Here is a 16,222-nt window from a genome sequence, read left to right on the forward strand (position 1 = left end):
ACCATAGACTTTAAAACACCAGCATTTTCATAGTGTAGGCGATCGCCTCTGCTAGCAGAGGCTGGACATAGGCTATGCATGTCCTGTGTGTAGTAGTCCTTGATTTATCGTCAATATTCTTAAAGTGTTTGCGAGCCCTGTTTGGCGCGGGATGATGTTTACACCAACCGAAAACTCGTTTGTGAACCAGGTTTGCATAGAATTCTCTTCACAGCCTTACAGGACTTGTAGGATATTTGTACGCCAAGGTATAGTAAATAGAGTTACTGACTGCCTTTATGGTACGTTACCTTGATTTCATATGATACCTGAAGAGATGAACCGCAACGACAAAATATTTATGAGTAATACGACTGAGACCTATTAAAAAGAGGTTAATAATATTGTCTGACATTTCTGAACCATCTGTAAAATAAGCACATAAAAGATACTTTATAAGTAAACCGATTCATAAATTAAATAGTAATAAGCGGATTGCAGGGAAGCGAACAAGAGTTAAATTTACAAAGTTCAGGAATGATTCTTAAAACATTTGTTGCTTGAATGGTTTTAGGTTCGTGCATAAAAGTTTGCCTTAGAATATTAATTATATTTTAAAATTATCATGGCATATTCGATGCCCATCGAGACTTTCATTAGAATCACTGTAATAACGAATGTGAGATGAGAAAGAATATAATATCAAGCTCAGAAGAAATGCATGGGTAATATTTTCCAAATAGTAACTTACTGCCTAACACAAGCACGGAACAGACGGAGCAATGATACGCCGTTATGCCGGCTAAAACTGGGTCAGGATGACCCACATAAGGGTAAAAAGATCGTCGCTTCTCAGGTCAAGTCTCACTAATTTCTCGAAATTAAATCTTCGTAATTATTTCACGAACTATCCCACGCATTTTATGTAGTGTTGAGCAGAACGAACCGAATATCAATCTTTACGATAATTTCACGAACTATCCCTAGCTTTTCCTGATAACTCATACAGTGATAAGCAGAATGAACCGAATATCAATCTTTACGATAATTTCACGAACTATCTCTAGCATTTCCTGATTAATCTTGCAATGAATTTACCAATCATCAACCTAATCCTGCATGATTATTTGACCCTAAGGAGGTCCTCCACCACGGACTTGATGATGCCCACGCAGTCCATGATCTGTTCCTCCGAGATGACCAGCGGGGGCGTGAACCTTATCTTGTCGCCGTGCGTCGGCTTAGCGAGCAGCCCGCGGTCTCGCAGGCGCAGGCAAACATCCATCGCATCGTATTCTGCAAATAAAAAAATTTAAATACCAAGACGTTTTCAGTTTAAGAACGAAAACAAACAGAAGCGATGTCATAATACAGATTGTCCTTTTTTAAACTGGATTTTGAATACCAAGACGTTTCCAGTTTAGGAACGAAAACAAACAGAAGCGAAGTCATAATACAGATTGTCCTTTGTTAAACTGGATTTTGAATACCAAGACGTTTCCAGTTTAGGAACGAAAACAAACAGAAGCGAAGTCATAATACAGATTGTCCTTTGTTAAACTGGATTTTGAATACCAAGACGTTTTCAGTTTAGGAACGAAAACAAACAGAAGCGAAGTCATAATACAAATTGTCCTTTGTTAAACTGGATTTTGAATACCAAGACGTTCCCAGTTTGAAAACGAAAACAAAGCGACGTTATACTACAGATTGTCTTTCATTAAAATGGACATATCCCAGTTCGAGCACACAACAAACATAAATTGATTAATATTATACAGAGAAATATTTAAATGAAACATTTTTTTCCTAGTATTCCGAGCACCAAGCAAAGAAGCATTGCGTCATATTCTGAAGATGAGAACTTCGATCTACTGAAACATATTCCATATCCTAGTATAATGGCAAGAGTAAACAGGCCCGACTTCATATTCTGTTGAGAAAGGCTATGTAAACCCGAGCTTTTCTAATACTTTTCACAAAAACATGATATTTATAGAGGCAAGCAAAATGATTCTACTGCGTAATTCGCTTTAACAAAAATGGAATATTTTCTACAACGCACATTGGTTCATGAAAGAAAAATGAATCTGGTTAGTAGTCTTGAAAAATCAAGCCCTCTTCATAGATAAATAAATTACACTCCTAAATTACCATACAATGTGGTCATGTTACTACGTCATATATATTTATGACGTCACATATTAATAATTAGCAATGTTAGCGTATAGCAAACTTACTTGCGTCGATAACTATGGCGTTAAACTGCCCAACTCCTCTAACAATTTTGATCACTTCAGGCGACAGTTTCTTGAGTTCGTCCCTCAACAGCGCTCCGGTCCTGACAGCATTTTCAGCAAGCTTTTCTTCCTCCAGTACTCTCAGTGCTTCGATGCCCACCTGGACACATTAAACGTCACAAAAAAAAATAAATTACTCGTTTTATGTGAACGTCACAAAACATGTGGGACGGAAAAAATCACTCGTTTAATGTAAACAACGTCACAAAACACGTGGGACGGAAAAAATCACTCGTTTAATGTAAACAACGTCACAAAACATGTGGGACGGGGAAGAAATCACTCGTTTTATGTAAACAACGTCACAAAACATGTAAGACGAAAAAAAAATTCACACGTTTTATGTAAACAACGTCACAAAACACGTGGGACGGAAAAAATCACTCGTTTAATGTAAACAACGTCACAAAACATGTGGGACGGGGAAAAAATCACTCGTTTCATGTAAACAACGTCAAAAACATGTGAGACGGAAAAAATCACTCGTTTTATAACAGCACATCTGCGTCTTTGAGAAGCCTTATGGTGGCCAGGTTCTGGGGTATGCGTTCAAATTTTCCAGCTACATAAGTTGAATTTTATATAATTCTATATAGTATCGTGATTAAATGAAATATAGGTAATTTCAAACATTAATGTGCCACTTTTAGGCAGCAATTGTACACATATGAAACAATGTTCCACAGTGGAACAGTCGTGGTGGGTGTAAGAATTTAAGAAATTTTTCATCTTGTATGCGATGTTGTCATCTCTCACGGATATAAAATTATAATTAGATTAAATTTCCATCTTTCAGACGGTGATGTTTTCTGAATATAACTCCTCCATTGGGGTATAAAAATAACCATGTTCAAAATAATATCTGACCTCGAGGCAGTGATGAAATAACAACTCAAATAGATCCAAGGGACCGAAATAGTTCAAATAAGTCATAGCCATGCAGGCTAAGTGCTTGTACTGTTGTACATATAACATCCTCCGCATCTAAAAACACAGTAATAATAAAAGCTATTCCCCACCTTGCAGGCAACGGGGCTGTTTGTATATAACTCCCCTAATGGCGTCCAAAAACGGTAATAATAAAAACAATTTCCCACCTTGCAGGCAATGGGGTTGCCGCCATAAGTAGAGCCGTGTTCCCCAGGTCTGATGGTCGTCATAACCTCATCATCCCCCACGACGGCAGAGACTGGGTACACACCCCCTGACAGCGCCTTCCCCAGCGTCACCAAGTCTGGTCGCACCTGAGACATCCTTCCCTTAGATTGTGGCAATCAGGTAATAAATATATCACTACTTCGTAACCCAATCGTGAAAAAATATTACTAATTCGTAACTCAATCATCACAAAATATCTTTAAATTCATAACTCACTCATCACAAATAAGAATTGGCTGGTCCAGATGATAGATATAATAGCTCGCTAATTCCGCTGTAATGAATTTCAATTTTATTCATTTCTCCATCACATGTTTCATATTGATAATTTATACAATACTTTTTCTTGGCATGAGGCAATATTTTGAGCCGTCATGACGCACAACGAAAGATATCCAGTCCGCTCAACGTGCATCGATGTCACGATGTCTGATTTTCAATAGAAAACGATGGACACAATTCAACTCGATATTTGATTCATATAACGAAACGAGCCAAAATGGGTTATGTATTTTTATAGCATTTAATTATCAATCTATCCAAAAATACAATTAATTCCTATTTCTCACTCGTCACGAAAAGTTATCTGATTCAGATGATAGATAAATATTACGAAATTGCGCAATTCTTCATGCGCGATGCTTGAAATTCTCAAATGCTAAGCAACAGAGTAGAACTATAGGAATGGTCGTTCATTTATTCAAGGTCGATCCAGCTAAGTATTTCATAGTTCTTAACATATCAGTTAATTATTAAAAGGAAGATACAGTTTCAGAATTATAGATCCAATATGTGCACTCGTTCATATGTTACCCATGGTATATAGAACCTAGCTCAGCAGTGTCGCTTTTTACCCCCATATTACTATATTTACCCCCTATGTTACCCGTTGCATATAGCAGCCATCTCAGCAGTGTCGCTTTTTACCCATATAATTTTTTACCCCATGTCGCTTTTTACCCCACAATACTTTATTTACCCCATATGTTACCCGTGCTACATATCACCCAGCTGAGGAGTGTCGCTTTTTACCCCCTCATCATTTTTTCACCCCATGTCGCTTTTTACCCCATATTACTATATTTACCCCCTATGTTACCCGTTGTATATAGCAGCCATCTCAGCAGTGTCGCTTTTTACCCATATCATTTTTTACCCCATGTCGCTTTTTACCCCATATTACTTTATTTACCCCCTATGTAACCCGTGCCACATATCACCCAGCTCAATAGTGACGCTTTTTACCCCATATTACTTTATTTTCACCCCATATTTTCCCCGTGGTATATATCACCCAGCACAACAGTGACGCTTTTTACCCCATATTACTTTATTTACCCCATATGTTCCCTATTATAGTATATATCACCCAGCTAAGAAGTGTCACTGACCTTAGAATTGTCCACGCAGAGTCGGGCGCCGGCGCGTCCCAGGCCAGACTGCACTTCATCAGCAATAAAGAGTGCGTTGTACTTAGTGCACAGACTGCGCACGCCTGCAACATCAATGTAAATAATTATTGATAATTAAAATAATGTATCGTTCAACTTCATCAGCAATAAAGAGTGCGCTGTACTTAGTGCACAGACTGCGCACGCCTGCAACATCAATCTAAATAATTACTGATAATTAAAATAATGTATCGTTCAACTTCATCAGCGATAAAGAGTGCGTTGTACTTAGTGCACAGACTGCGCACGCCTGCAACATCAATCTAAATAATCACTGATAATTAAAATAATGTATCATCATTGAAATGCTTGAGTAGCTTGCAGCGAACGCCTGTAAAATTTGGGACTCTTAAACTGATGCGTCATTGAACTAATTGAATAGCTTGTGGTAACAGCCTGGAAAATAAGGGACGCTTATAATAATTTAAATATTTATTCATTCAAGGATTGAGTAAACCGCGGTGTACGGTAATAAAATTAGCGAATCTCATTAGGTATCTTTGAAATAATTGGGTAGACCTCTTGCCAAAAAATCATTTTGTTTAATACCGGACATTTAAGCTTAAATATGAAACCGTAATATCGACGGTATTAAACATTTAAACTATAGTTCGACTCATAGCTAAAATTATTATAAATCAAAATAAAACTACTAAAAAATATAAAACAAAATAAAACTACAACTACTAAAACGCAGCTAAACTAATTCGCATTCTTTGAAAGCGGTTGGAAGAATATTGAAGTAGTTCTGGTAAGGATCCCATTTATAATTCAGAGTTCAATTCATCAGTTGTATAGAGGATCGTTCCTCGAAAAAGAATTGCCAAGGCATAAGATCACCGCTCCTTAAAAAAAACCTTAATATAAGTGAATACTAACTAGCGTACAACAAAAAATCTTGGCCTGATCGAGGAAATTCTGTCGCACCAACGTATTTAAATGAAGAAGAGTTTGCGTTATTGGACTTCTTCCTTTTCATTCACCCGCCAAGTAGCCGTCTGAAGGCACCACCACACCCGCCTCTCCCTGTACCGGCTCGACCATGGCCTTCACTCACCCGCCAAGTAGCCGTCTGAAGGCACCACCACACCCGCCTCCCCTTGTATCGGCTCGACCATGAAGGCCGCCACGTTCGGATCTTTCAACTCAGCCTTTAAAAAAAGTAAGAAATTCATTTTACAATGAAATTGTAGGAATCATATATTCGAAAGTTGCTCTGTTCTGCTTCAGCTCAATAACATGAAAGTAATTCTGGTGAACATTTGATAATTCAATATGAAATAGAATTCGAAGAGATTCGATAAACGTATTTTGATTAAATTTTTCGTTGAATGATTACGATTTACTGATTGATCGGCACCCAAGAATTTTTCAACATAAGGGGTTCAATAATCAAGGATTGAAAAAACAACACAGAAATAATAATTAATCACAGAATTAAAATACCTGCTCTGTCAAGGATCAAGGACCATACGTAAATAATTATTATTGACCTTATGTTATTAAATATTAAGGATCATACCAAAATTTCATACGTTAATAATTATCAAGGATTATACGTTAATAATTACCAAAGACCATACGTTCGATTAGGTTTGGTCGGGTTAGGTATTTTTTATAGCGTTTGCTTATCGTATCGCTTTACTATAACAATACTGTAAGAAAAATAAAAAATTGTAGCAGCCTTGCAAATCCAGACGATTTTACGCACACTTGAAAATATTAGCGAAAAAATACTCCGTTACAATACGGTAATAAGACGGAAAAAATTGTTTTCAATAAAACGTAGAGTGATGAAAAAAAAATTAGTGGCCAAAAAACAATATGGCAACAAAGTGAAAAAAATTGTTAAAAAAACGGAACAATACGGCAAGAAAACAGTAAAAAAAAAAAGAAAAAAAACTTATTCCAACAATATAACTTATAGCGTATTTATTGGTGCGTAACAATGAGAGCAACATAAAAAACTGGTCAGGCAATCAGGTTTGGAGGGCAACAGGCCAATGGCGGCCGTCGAGTTGCTATCCAACTAATGCGCACTACAAGCAATGCTACAACAAAGGCCATCGGTCATAGAACTTAAATTATAATGAGAAACTTACAATGAACAATTTCTAATGAGGCTTTTCGTGGGACATTTTTAAGCAATTATATAATTAGCTAGGTTAAATTGCATATTAACCAAAAACTTGAAAGCCAAGTACATAGTTAGCAAATTCAGCAAAATTTTGTTGCAATTAATGCTTCAATGAAAGTATACCTGACATTTAATTCTTTTTTTTTATTCTTGTTCATTTCAAAGATTTATAAATTTCTTTAGAAGAATGAATGGTTTAGAAGAAGGTATGTTATGGTGTTGAAGCCCGGAAAGAACAGCCCACACTCACAGTCTTGTAAATTGTTAGTAATGTATATATTTAAATGATTGGTTTCGAAATAAATTGATTCCAAGAATAAATGGTTTCGAAGAATAATTTACCTCGAGAGCCTGCAAGTCATCGTAAGCGATGGTCTTGAAGTCCGGCAAACAGCCCATAGTTTCGTTAATTGTTAGTAATGTGTTTATATAAATCATTCGTTTCGAAAATAAATTGATTCCAATAATGAATGGTTTCGAAGAATAATTTACCTCGAGAGCCGGCAAGTCATCATAAGGGATGGTCTTGAAGCCCGGCAAGAAGGGACCGTAGTCACGGTAAGCCGTGGGGTCAGTTGAGGCTGACACGGCGGCCAGAGAACGCCCCCAGAAATTATTCTCAGCGAAGATGATCTTCGCTTGGTTCTCAGGAACACCTTTGACTTTGTAAGCCCATTTCCTGGCGAGCTTTATTGAAGTCTCGCATGCCTCCACACCTGCAATCATGGAATCTTTCACACTTTTGATACCTATTTTAGGTTAAATTTCACCTGTTGAAAGTAATGCGTATTCCAACGACTTCGTAACATATGGCTATTAATCGCCATTTTGATTAGAAATCAGTGTGACACGATATACTTTTTACGAACCTTGATTTGACAAATCTTTTGAGTTAACCTGCATTTATTGGAACAATATTCATAAGGAACACTCACTGCATGAAAATTCACCTGTATTCATGGGAACAATATTCTCGACTCTCAAGATCCATACACTGCATAATAATTCACCTGTATTCATGGGAACAATATTCTCAACTCTCTCAAGATCCATACGCTGCATGATAAATTCACCTGTATTCATGGGACCAATATTCTCAACTCTCTCAAGATCCATACGCTGCATGATAAATTCACCTGTATTCATGGGAACAATATTCTCGACTCTCAAGATCCATACACTGCATGATAAATTCACCTGTATTCATGGGAACAATATTCTCAACTCTCAAGATCCTTACACTGCATGAAAATTCACCTGTATTCATGGGAACAATATTCTCAACTCTCAAGATCCATACACTGCATGATAAATTCACCTGTATTCATGGGCAGAAGTTTATCGTAGCCCAGTAACTCGGTGACAAATTTCTCGTAGTGCGCGAGAACATCGTTGTGGAAGGCCCGCGATGTGAGGCACAGAGTTGCGGCCTGTTCCGTGAGGGCCTTCACGATCCTGGGGTGGCAGTGGCCTTGGTTCACAGCTGAGTACGCGCTTAGGAAGTCGTAGTATCGCTTGTTGTCTACGTCCCACATGAATACGCCTGGTTCATAACATCTCATGAGGAAATGGTGCGTCACAATATAATACTTTAACATAGTTAAATATTTCAAAGTAAGAAAATATTTCAACATAAGGGAATATTTCAATGTAAGAAAATATTTCAACGTTAGAAAATATTTCAACGATAGAAAATATTTCAATGATAGAAAATATTCCAACATAAGAAAAAATTTCAACATAGGAAAATATTTCAACTTCAAATCATGGGTTAATTAAGCTCCATAAGAATCTAGTTCAAGTATACTATTGAATACAATTCGGCAAGATTTGTTTTCTTAATCATGATTAAAGTTCTGCATTAACCATGATGGAAGCGTTTATCCCTAACTCACAGTATAAACATTTTTTAATGAACTTTATGGTAATGACTAATGTATAGTCGTACATAAAACCAAATATAACCAATCAAAGACCTTGCGCTCGCTTGATTGCGACAGGCAGCGGCTTATAGTTGTGCGCCCCGAACTTCTCCTCTTGTTTGATGAGTGCGGCTGTCGCGGGCGAGGGTGCAAGCGGGGCCGAAATACTGTTAAAAAAATTAGATGTTGTTTGAGTGACAGAGAGCGTATTTTCTCGTCCGTCCGTGACGTGAGATCACGGACGGACATGACGAGCACAATAGCGCATTTTTTCATAGATGAGAAAATGCGCTATAACGGTGAAAAAATACAACTCAGTACTTACTGCAGTGAGTGACAGAAGCGCATTTTCACGTCGACGAAAACGTGAAGTCACGGACGAACAGACGGACGGATAGACGGACACGGCGAGCACAATAATACATTTATCCATTAATGAGAAAATGCGCGAAAACGGCAAAAAACGGTCGGAACACCGTTTTAGTGGTCGGCCGCAACGTGAAATAAAACCGCATGTCGCAGGTTTTTTCTAAGGTTTACATTTGAAAAACGAACCATCACGGGACGGCCGCCCACTAAAACGCTGGTTTGACCGTTTATTTAGAACAGTGATAGTGTGATGATAACAAATATTTCAATAATATTTTAAACAAATTTTTAATTTCGAGGCAAACCACAGGAAAATAAAATAGCCGAGAAAAAAATTGATTCAGAACACTAAGAAAATGTGTGATTGGACCGTAAAAATAACACTTCTTCAGCTATAAAACTGGTTATCATTAAGGAAAACAACTGGCAGAACATATTATTATTATTACTAAATCTCGGCTACTTAGACGCCAACCATGAAATCGATCAAGAATACAAATCATGCTTCAATTATTCCCACAATCTCCAGGTAATTTATTTCAACACAACAAAACAAAATGAGCCTTTTAAAAAACAAGCGCTCGATTGAGGAAAAATTGTGAAAATTCGCCGAACAGGCAATGAAATAATATTTAGAAGCATTTATAGCTAAACATCGAACAGTTTAGAACCACGTAAATTTTATTTGGTAGGTAACGATTTTTTATCCTGTTTTATGTGCGATGATAATTAGTTAGGCAATTCATTTGTTCATATAGGAAACGTCAATTACTCTAATTGAGAAAAAATATTAGATGGAAAATTTGTAATTTTTTAAGGAATAAAATAACTAACGGAAATTAATTTGTGGATTAACTTTTTTCGGAATGCGTGACCTTTTCATAATAAATTGAAAAATCTATCAAAGTTTTTTTTGTAGATAGATTGAAAGTAATCTAATCAACAAGAAATATGAGAAAAATTTACATCGATTTCGCAAGAGTGCACGTAGATTAGCAATTTTATGAAAAACTTTTTACAAATTCGAAAGTGAAGTTCACTTTTTTATAAACTTGATTTAAATTTATTGATGATATTAGAGTGTCATTATTAATTATAAGATTGACAATTTTCATCATCATTTTCAACTCACCCTGGCGCTGCTGTCTGAGGCGCAGTCTGCGCGCCACGCACGCCGAGTCTCGCTGCCTGCACCAGGCGTCGTGATGACGTCATCGCCTTGCTCACGGATGCCATCGCGTAATTTCTTGTTATTTGTTACACTTACGATTTGTATGTGCACTATGAGCCTGTTGAAGAGCGTTGAAAATTTATCGTTAACATTAGTACAGACGAAATTAGAAAATTTCGCGTTTTGTGCAAGTTAAGACAGTAAGGTAAGGAATGACAGCGAAAACGTGAAGAAAGCAAGTGAGTGAAATTAGAAAGTAAGTGAAGTTAATGGTGAGTGAAGACAGTAGGCAAGGAATGGCAGACAGGTTATTAAGTCAGTCGTAAATGAAGACAGAAAGTAAGTGCGTGAGTAGAGACAGCGAGTACGGTAAAACAGCAGGTGAGTATCGATAGCGAGTAGGTTAATTAAGACAGTAAGTGTGTCAAGAGAGTAGATGAATTTCTAAAGACAAGAAGAGTAAGACTTTCGAGGGAGATTCAGCTGCAGAAAACAAAGAAGACTTAATAACCGGAATAGACGGACTAAGTCTGGAACTGGTCACAGTCTGAGCTATCGAAATAAGAAAAAAAACATTTAGTATTCGTTAATATAAAACATCGCATGTCAAAGAGAGCGCGAATGCAGACCTCATGCAATGCAGCACGGTCACTCAGCGGTTGTGCTGCGCAATTGTTTGCAAACAATGACACTGTTGTGCAACATTTGCGCACTAGAAACTAGTTCGCTTTGTTGGCTGCTGTTGATATTTAGTTCAAAGTTTGTTCGCATGTTTGCTCAATTCTTTACGAGAATTTTATGAGATCCAGTTATTTCCATTTTAATTCCTTCACAAGTTAGTCAGTGCTTCCTGAGGAGATCACTGCATCAGTTTACTTCTGTTTGAACAAAATGTTACTTTGTTTCGGAATTTCATTTAGGTAATAAAGGTGAACTTTTTGGAAGAATAAAAACTATTCAAGAAACTGAAACCCATCGCTAGTGTGTACCCCTTTGATATACAAGAAGAGTAAGGTTTGCCGAAAAAATTTGGTAAAGGCTAATCGTAGTTTTGTTTCCTGCTATAACATGATAACTTCTATTTGCAGTGACCTGTCAACCCCGCATTTAAATCAAAGTGTCATAAAAAGCTTATTCGACCGTCCCACAATACGAATAAAATTATCGATAATTTTATCACGTGAATGCGGTTTCTAACTTCTTGCCTATTGCTTGCATTAGTCTAGGGTCCAGTCAGACAGTCAGGTAACTTGATTAAATAAATTAACTAAGGTCCAATTAGCTAGAGAATGGGATGTAGTGACACTGATATCATGGCCATCACTATATGCCTCATTTTCATATCAATACTGAAAATGCAGCAGAAATTATGATCTATTATCTAAGATCCATGAGACCATGACATAATTTGAAGTCAGCAAGTATATGATTTTGTTTCTTCTTTTGGTAGATTCAGACAAGCTGGGAAGAAAATGAGTAGAATTTGTGTGAATAAGTACATCGTTATCAGTTTTATGTAAATAAAACCTATCAGTGGCATTTGAGCATTGAAAATCATGCTTGGGCAGAAAAAAGCGGCCTCAGCATTGCAGCTTCGGCGCTTGGAGTTGGGGGCCCCGCGTACGCGAGACCGGTTCTTGCTGCGTCTGATGCCGCCGCTCGCAGCCTACTGTTGTCAACGGCAGGAAAAACACTTGTAATTCAACTTCAAGGACTAAATTTATCAAATCACATGAGATATGTTCAACAATTGTTGCCTTTGTCTAGGTGCTGGTCTATTAGGTGATTCAAGAATTTTGAACGTATCGTGAGCCTCATAGTCTGCAGTGAGCGTAGCTACGCATCGATTATTTTAGGTTCTGACTAATACGTACCGTAGTAATAGTTGTGAGTTTGGAGTAAGGCTATTGGAAGGCCTAACTAACAAGGCGAGAACTTAGCTTTCCGTTCTTGTGCTGTTCATTCACATTCAGGTGCTTAATTTTCCAATTCAAATTGAGTTCTACCAGAAGCGTATAGGCTAAACTCGTCTTATGCAAAGACAGAGGAAGCCATACAAGATCACTACAGTCGTTTAAGTGATGATTTGGGTAGATAAACCTGAAAATTGCATTTACTACGGCATGAATGACATTCAGGTATAAGGAAACCCCCTAATTAATTCAATTTCATTCTGTTTGCGATCAGATAAAATTATAAAAGTACCATGAACGATGTCCAATAAACGTATAAAAGTTTTTTTTTTTTTGTTTTAGTCGGCCACTGTCGTTGACTATCGGATTCATATCAAGCTTAAGATAAATCATTAAGCAAACATTAAACTTTTACGGACGAAGTTCAACGGTGACATAGGTGATGCATAACGACGTGTGAATGTGTGATTCCGTTATTTACGCATCAAAACAATGATGCATATTGGTTTCAAACAGACCTTCTCCATAACGTAATTAAAATTTGTTCTCCTTTATTATTGTAATTCTGACACTAATTTCTTGTATACCTTAAATTAAACTGGAAATTTATTGGCACAAACTAACAGTCGGTTTAGAAGGAGGTAATTGGTAACCTAACCACCCGCTGTCACAGACAACCTTTAAGGGAAAAATTTTTTACCTGATCTGCTCAAGCAGTACAACGACGACACGCACAGACACAGCTAACACGACGGCCACGGAAACCTCACTGACGGCAACGTTCAACTTCAACACACCACTGCTATATTTATACGGTTAGGAGTCAGACGACAACTCGATATTGTTGTGAACGTCGCAAGTTCCATTATAGAAATATCGTATATTTTTGTAACTATCAAGATAAAAACTATATGTTCAACAGTCAAAGTATTAGGCTTAATATTCGTAAAAGGCCTTATATTCAACGCACTGAACGCAATGAGATATAATGATTGTGAGTACTCGGAAGATCGCAAGTTGTATGATGACCATCAGAGCCACGACTACGTAAGTTCTAAATAGTCATGATTACTGCTGCATAGATCACCGTTGATCATTGTTGAACGTAATAAAAGTTATTGCGCAATCATTCATTGGATGAGATATAAAGATATATTTGATCCAAATTCGTGTTTACTGATTTTCGTTGCGCACATAACATGTCTAACCTGAGGCCAATGACAATGAATGATATAAATATACTGTAAATGGTAATAAGCGTCCATGCTTCATATTACAACAATTTTTCTCAGGGCACATACTGCATTAATCAGTGTTAAATTTACACGTCAAGCGAAGTGGAATTCAGTCTGTGATGTAACTCTGCTTGAATTTGAACTAATCACTACTTAAGCGTTTATGTCATGGTTGAAATAGTAGAATATTGTTCAACCATGGCTTATGTAACTTTCTGAGGCCCCGTCCACTCGTTCAAACTTATCGTCAGTCTTTCATGTCATGCCTAGTTTGACATACAAGTCTGAGCGTTTGTGAACGTCTTTTACGAGACGTTTGACAAACCTAAAAAAGACGAATGGGCGGGATCTTTGAGTACATGCAAGCCTGTGAGTATTAGTTTGAACAAGTGGACGGAGATTATCATGGGAATGTTCGAGAGGCTTATCACGATCCTTATTCCAGCGTAGTCTACGCTTGAAAGAAACTCGTCATGCATGTTTTCCAACTGTAGTGGGCAGCATCATGGTTGAACTATATAAGGTTGAGCCACGAGAAGTTCCGTCGGGAGCGCAGCCGTGCACCACCAATTTTGTGCGCCAACAAGCCCTGAATCGAACGCCTTAGATCTCTCCGGACCTATACCAATCAGCCGTGCATCACTCGACTTTGTCCTCCTCCGGCCTTGACCACCACCTGCCGTGCACCACCAGGCCGCGGATCGAATCTGACTTCCGTGCATCGTTAAATTACGTAATTTTGCGTTCACCGCATCTGAGGTTAGGTTTCAGATAGCATAGTTCTGTTACAAAATTTATCGTCCTTCGACAAGTGACCGTTCGACCGAGGGCTGGTTCGACCCACGGCCTAGATACGAACGGCTTGAAGTGTTGAAGGCTACGTTCCGGAAGGCAGGAATCATGATGGTCCATTACATCCAGGGCAGTGGTGGTCTTCGGCAGGCGACCCGTTCCGTGTTTCAGTTCAGCTTTTTTGTTACGTCACGTATATCGAGAAACGTAAACAAACCCGTCATTCCCATGACGGATTGGTTGACTGGTTTGATCGCATTTAGGTGATTGGTTAATGCCCGTGACGTCACTGAGATCAGTGACGTCACAGGCCAACAACAAACTACACCCGCAAAAATGTGCTTCTGATGGATCAACCTTATACTAGTTCAACCATGGGCAGCATAGCATACTTTCGTATATTACACTGAGGAAGGATGTTTTTTACACTGCACTACAACGTGACTTATGGTGAATTATGATAAATAAGCTAAAGAATATCGGTAGATGGTTGACAAGGTATTATGGAACAAAATTTAAGCATTCTGATTATATTAATTTTTTTAAATCTGCAGTAAGAGGTGATCTTTCACTAAATCTGTTTTTTTTTCAAATTATTGATATATTCTTAACTGAATAGCAAATTATTCTGAAGCGGGTTTTTATTCTATATCATTGCGAGAAATGATAAAATTTAAGAAAACTCAACTTGAATGAAAAGCTTGATACTGAGTAAACTGCTCATTTCATAATAATTTCTTTAGTTCATGATAATTCAAGTCAGCGATGGCGTAAGAGTTAACGATATATAGAGTGATATTTAATTACTTGAGGCGTCGTCATGGCAGGATGTGAAGAAACTCTTCAATGACATACGGTTCCTTGAAATTAACGAGAATAAATACATAAGATCAATATAAGGAAAAGGTACGATATATCAATGAAATATTAACACTTGAACCAACATAATTGATAATTATTTATCATGAATCATTTATTCATGAAAATTTGTGAGTAAATCAACGTAGTAATTATTTGCGATTATTTCTGATCGCATTTTTGGGCCAGTCTGTTTCTTATAAAAATAAAAACAAGTGCACAGTTATCTTATTTTTACAAGCCTTCTCTTTAACTGTACTTCTTGTTGTTTGTCTGCTACAAATCTTATAATCGATATTCAACACACTTCTACCTGTCCAATCAAAATTTTGCTTACTTGCGTTAAGTTGGAGACAATTTTTAAATCAATTGACAGAATAAATAATTATTAAAAAAAATTGTATCCTAATAAATTTTTAGTACCTCTTTAAATATTTAAAAATAAAATATGAAATTCATTGTACATGTGCAACATCGGAGACACATGCCTCATTAGAAGTGTTGTCTTTAAAAAGGTAATTTTTATGCGCATATTTTTGAGTTATCCTCTCTAACATTTCAAGCATATAAAGAATAACTAATAAATCAATTGGTCATTTGTCCAATTTGTTTATGCCACTCTCTGCAAGTAGCACTGATACGCCCAGCATGACAGAACTGGGCATATACTTTCAAAAAAAGTTAAGATATCGTAAGTTCATCAGCCAATCATTGACGGCCTGTCAAGCAAAATCCACCAATCACAGACAAGAAAATAGAGCGTAAGTACTTACGTTCACTTAGCGAGTTCTGAAAAGTAAGGACACTAGCCCAGAATGACTAAAACTAGTGCAAGAAATGAATCGCTATTTCGACAATATCTCACTCGCTTATATGAGTGTTCAAGGCACTGTACTGTCTATAAAATGAAGTTAAAATAATTGTACAAATATAGAGT

The 16,222-nt window shown here is 37.2% G+C and overlaps 1 protein-coding gene across 1 annotated transcript; it reads right to left on the bottom strand.

The window, feature by feature from the left end:
- Nucleotides 1–388: 388 nt before the first annotated feature.
- Nucleotides 389–13,181, bottom strand: LOC108665873 (ornithine aminotransferase, mitochondrial). The gene is made up of 10 exons (XM_018152681.2): nt 13,101–13,181; nt 10,449–10,605; nt 9,002–9,114; nt 8,344–8,568; nt 7,518–7,741; nt 5,946–6,039; nt 4,829–4,932; nt 3,377–3,523; nt 2,220–2,379; nt 389–1,275 (listed from the first exon to the last, which is right to left on the bottom strand). Exons 2-10 carry the CDS (start codon nt 10,550–10,552, stop codon nt 1,103–1,105), a joined length of 1,344 nt encoding a protein of 447 aa, XP_018008170.1. The 5' UTR covers nt 10,553–10,605; nt 13,101–13,181; the 3' UTR covers nt 389–1,102.
- Between the last annotated feature and the right edge of the window lie 3,041 nt (nt 13,182–16,222).

This window comes from Hyalella azteca, unplaced genomic scaffold (assembly GCF_000764305.2).
Source record: "Hyalella azteca isolate HAZT.00-mixed unplaced genomic scaffold, Hazt_2.0.2 contig4313, whole genome shotgun sequence".
Classification (NCBI taxonomy): domain Eukaryota; kingdom Metazoa; phylum Arthropoda; class Malacostraca; order Amphipoda; family Hyalellidae; genus Hyalella; species Hyalella azteca.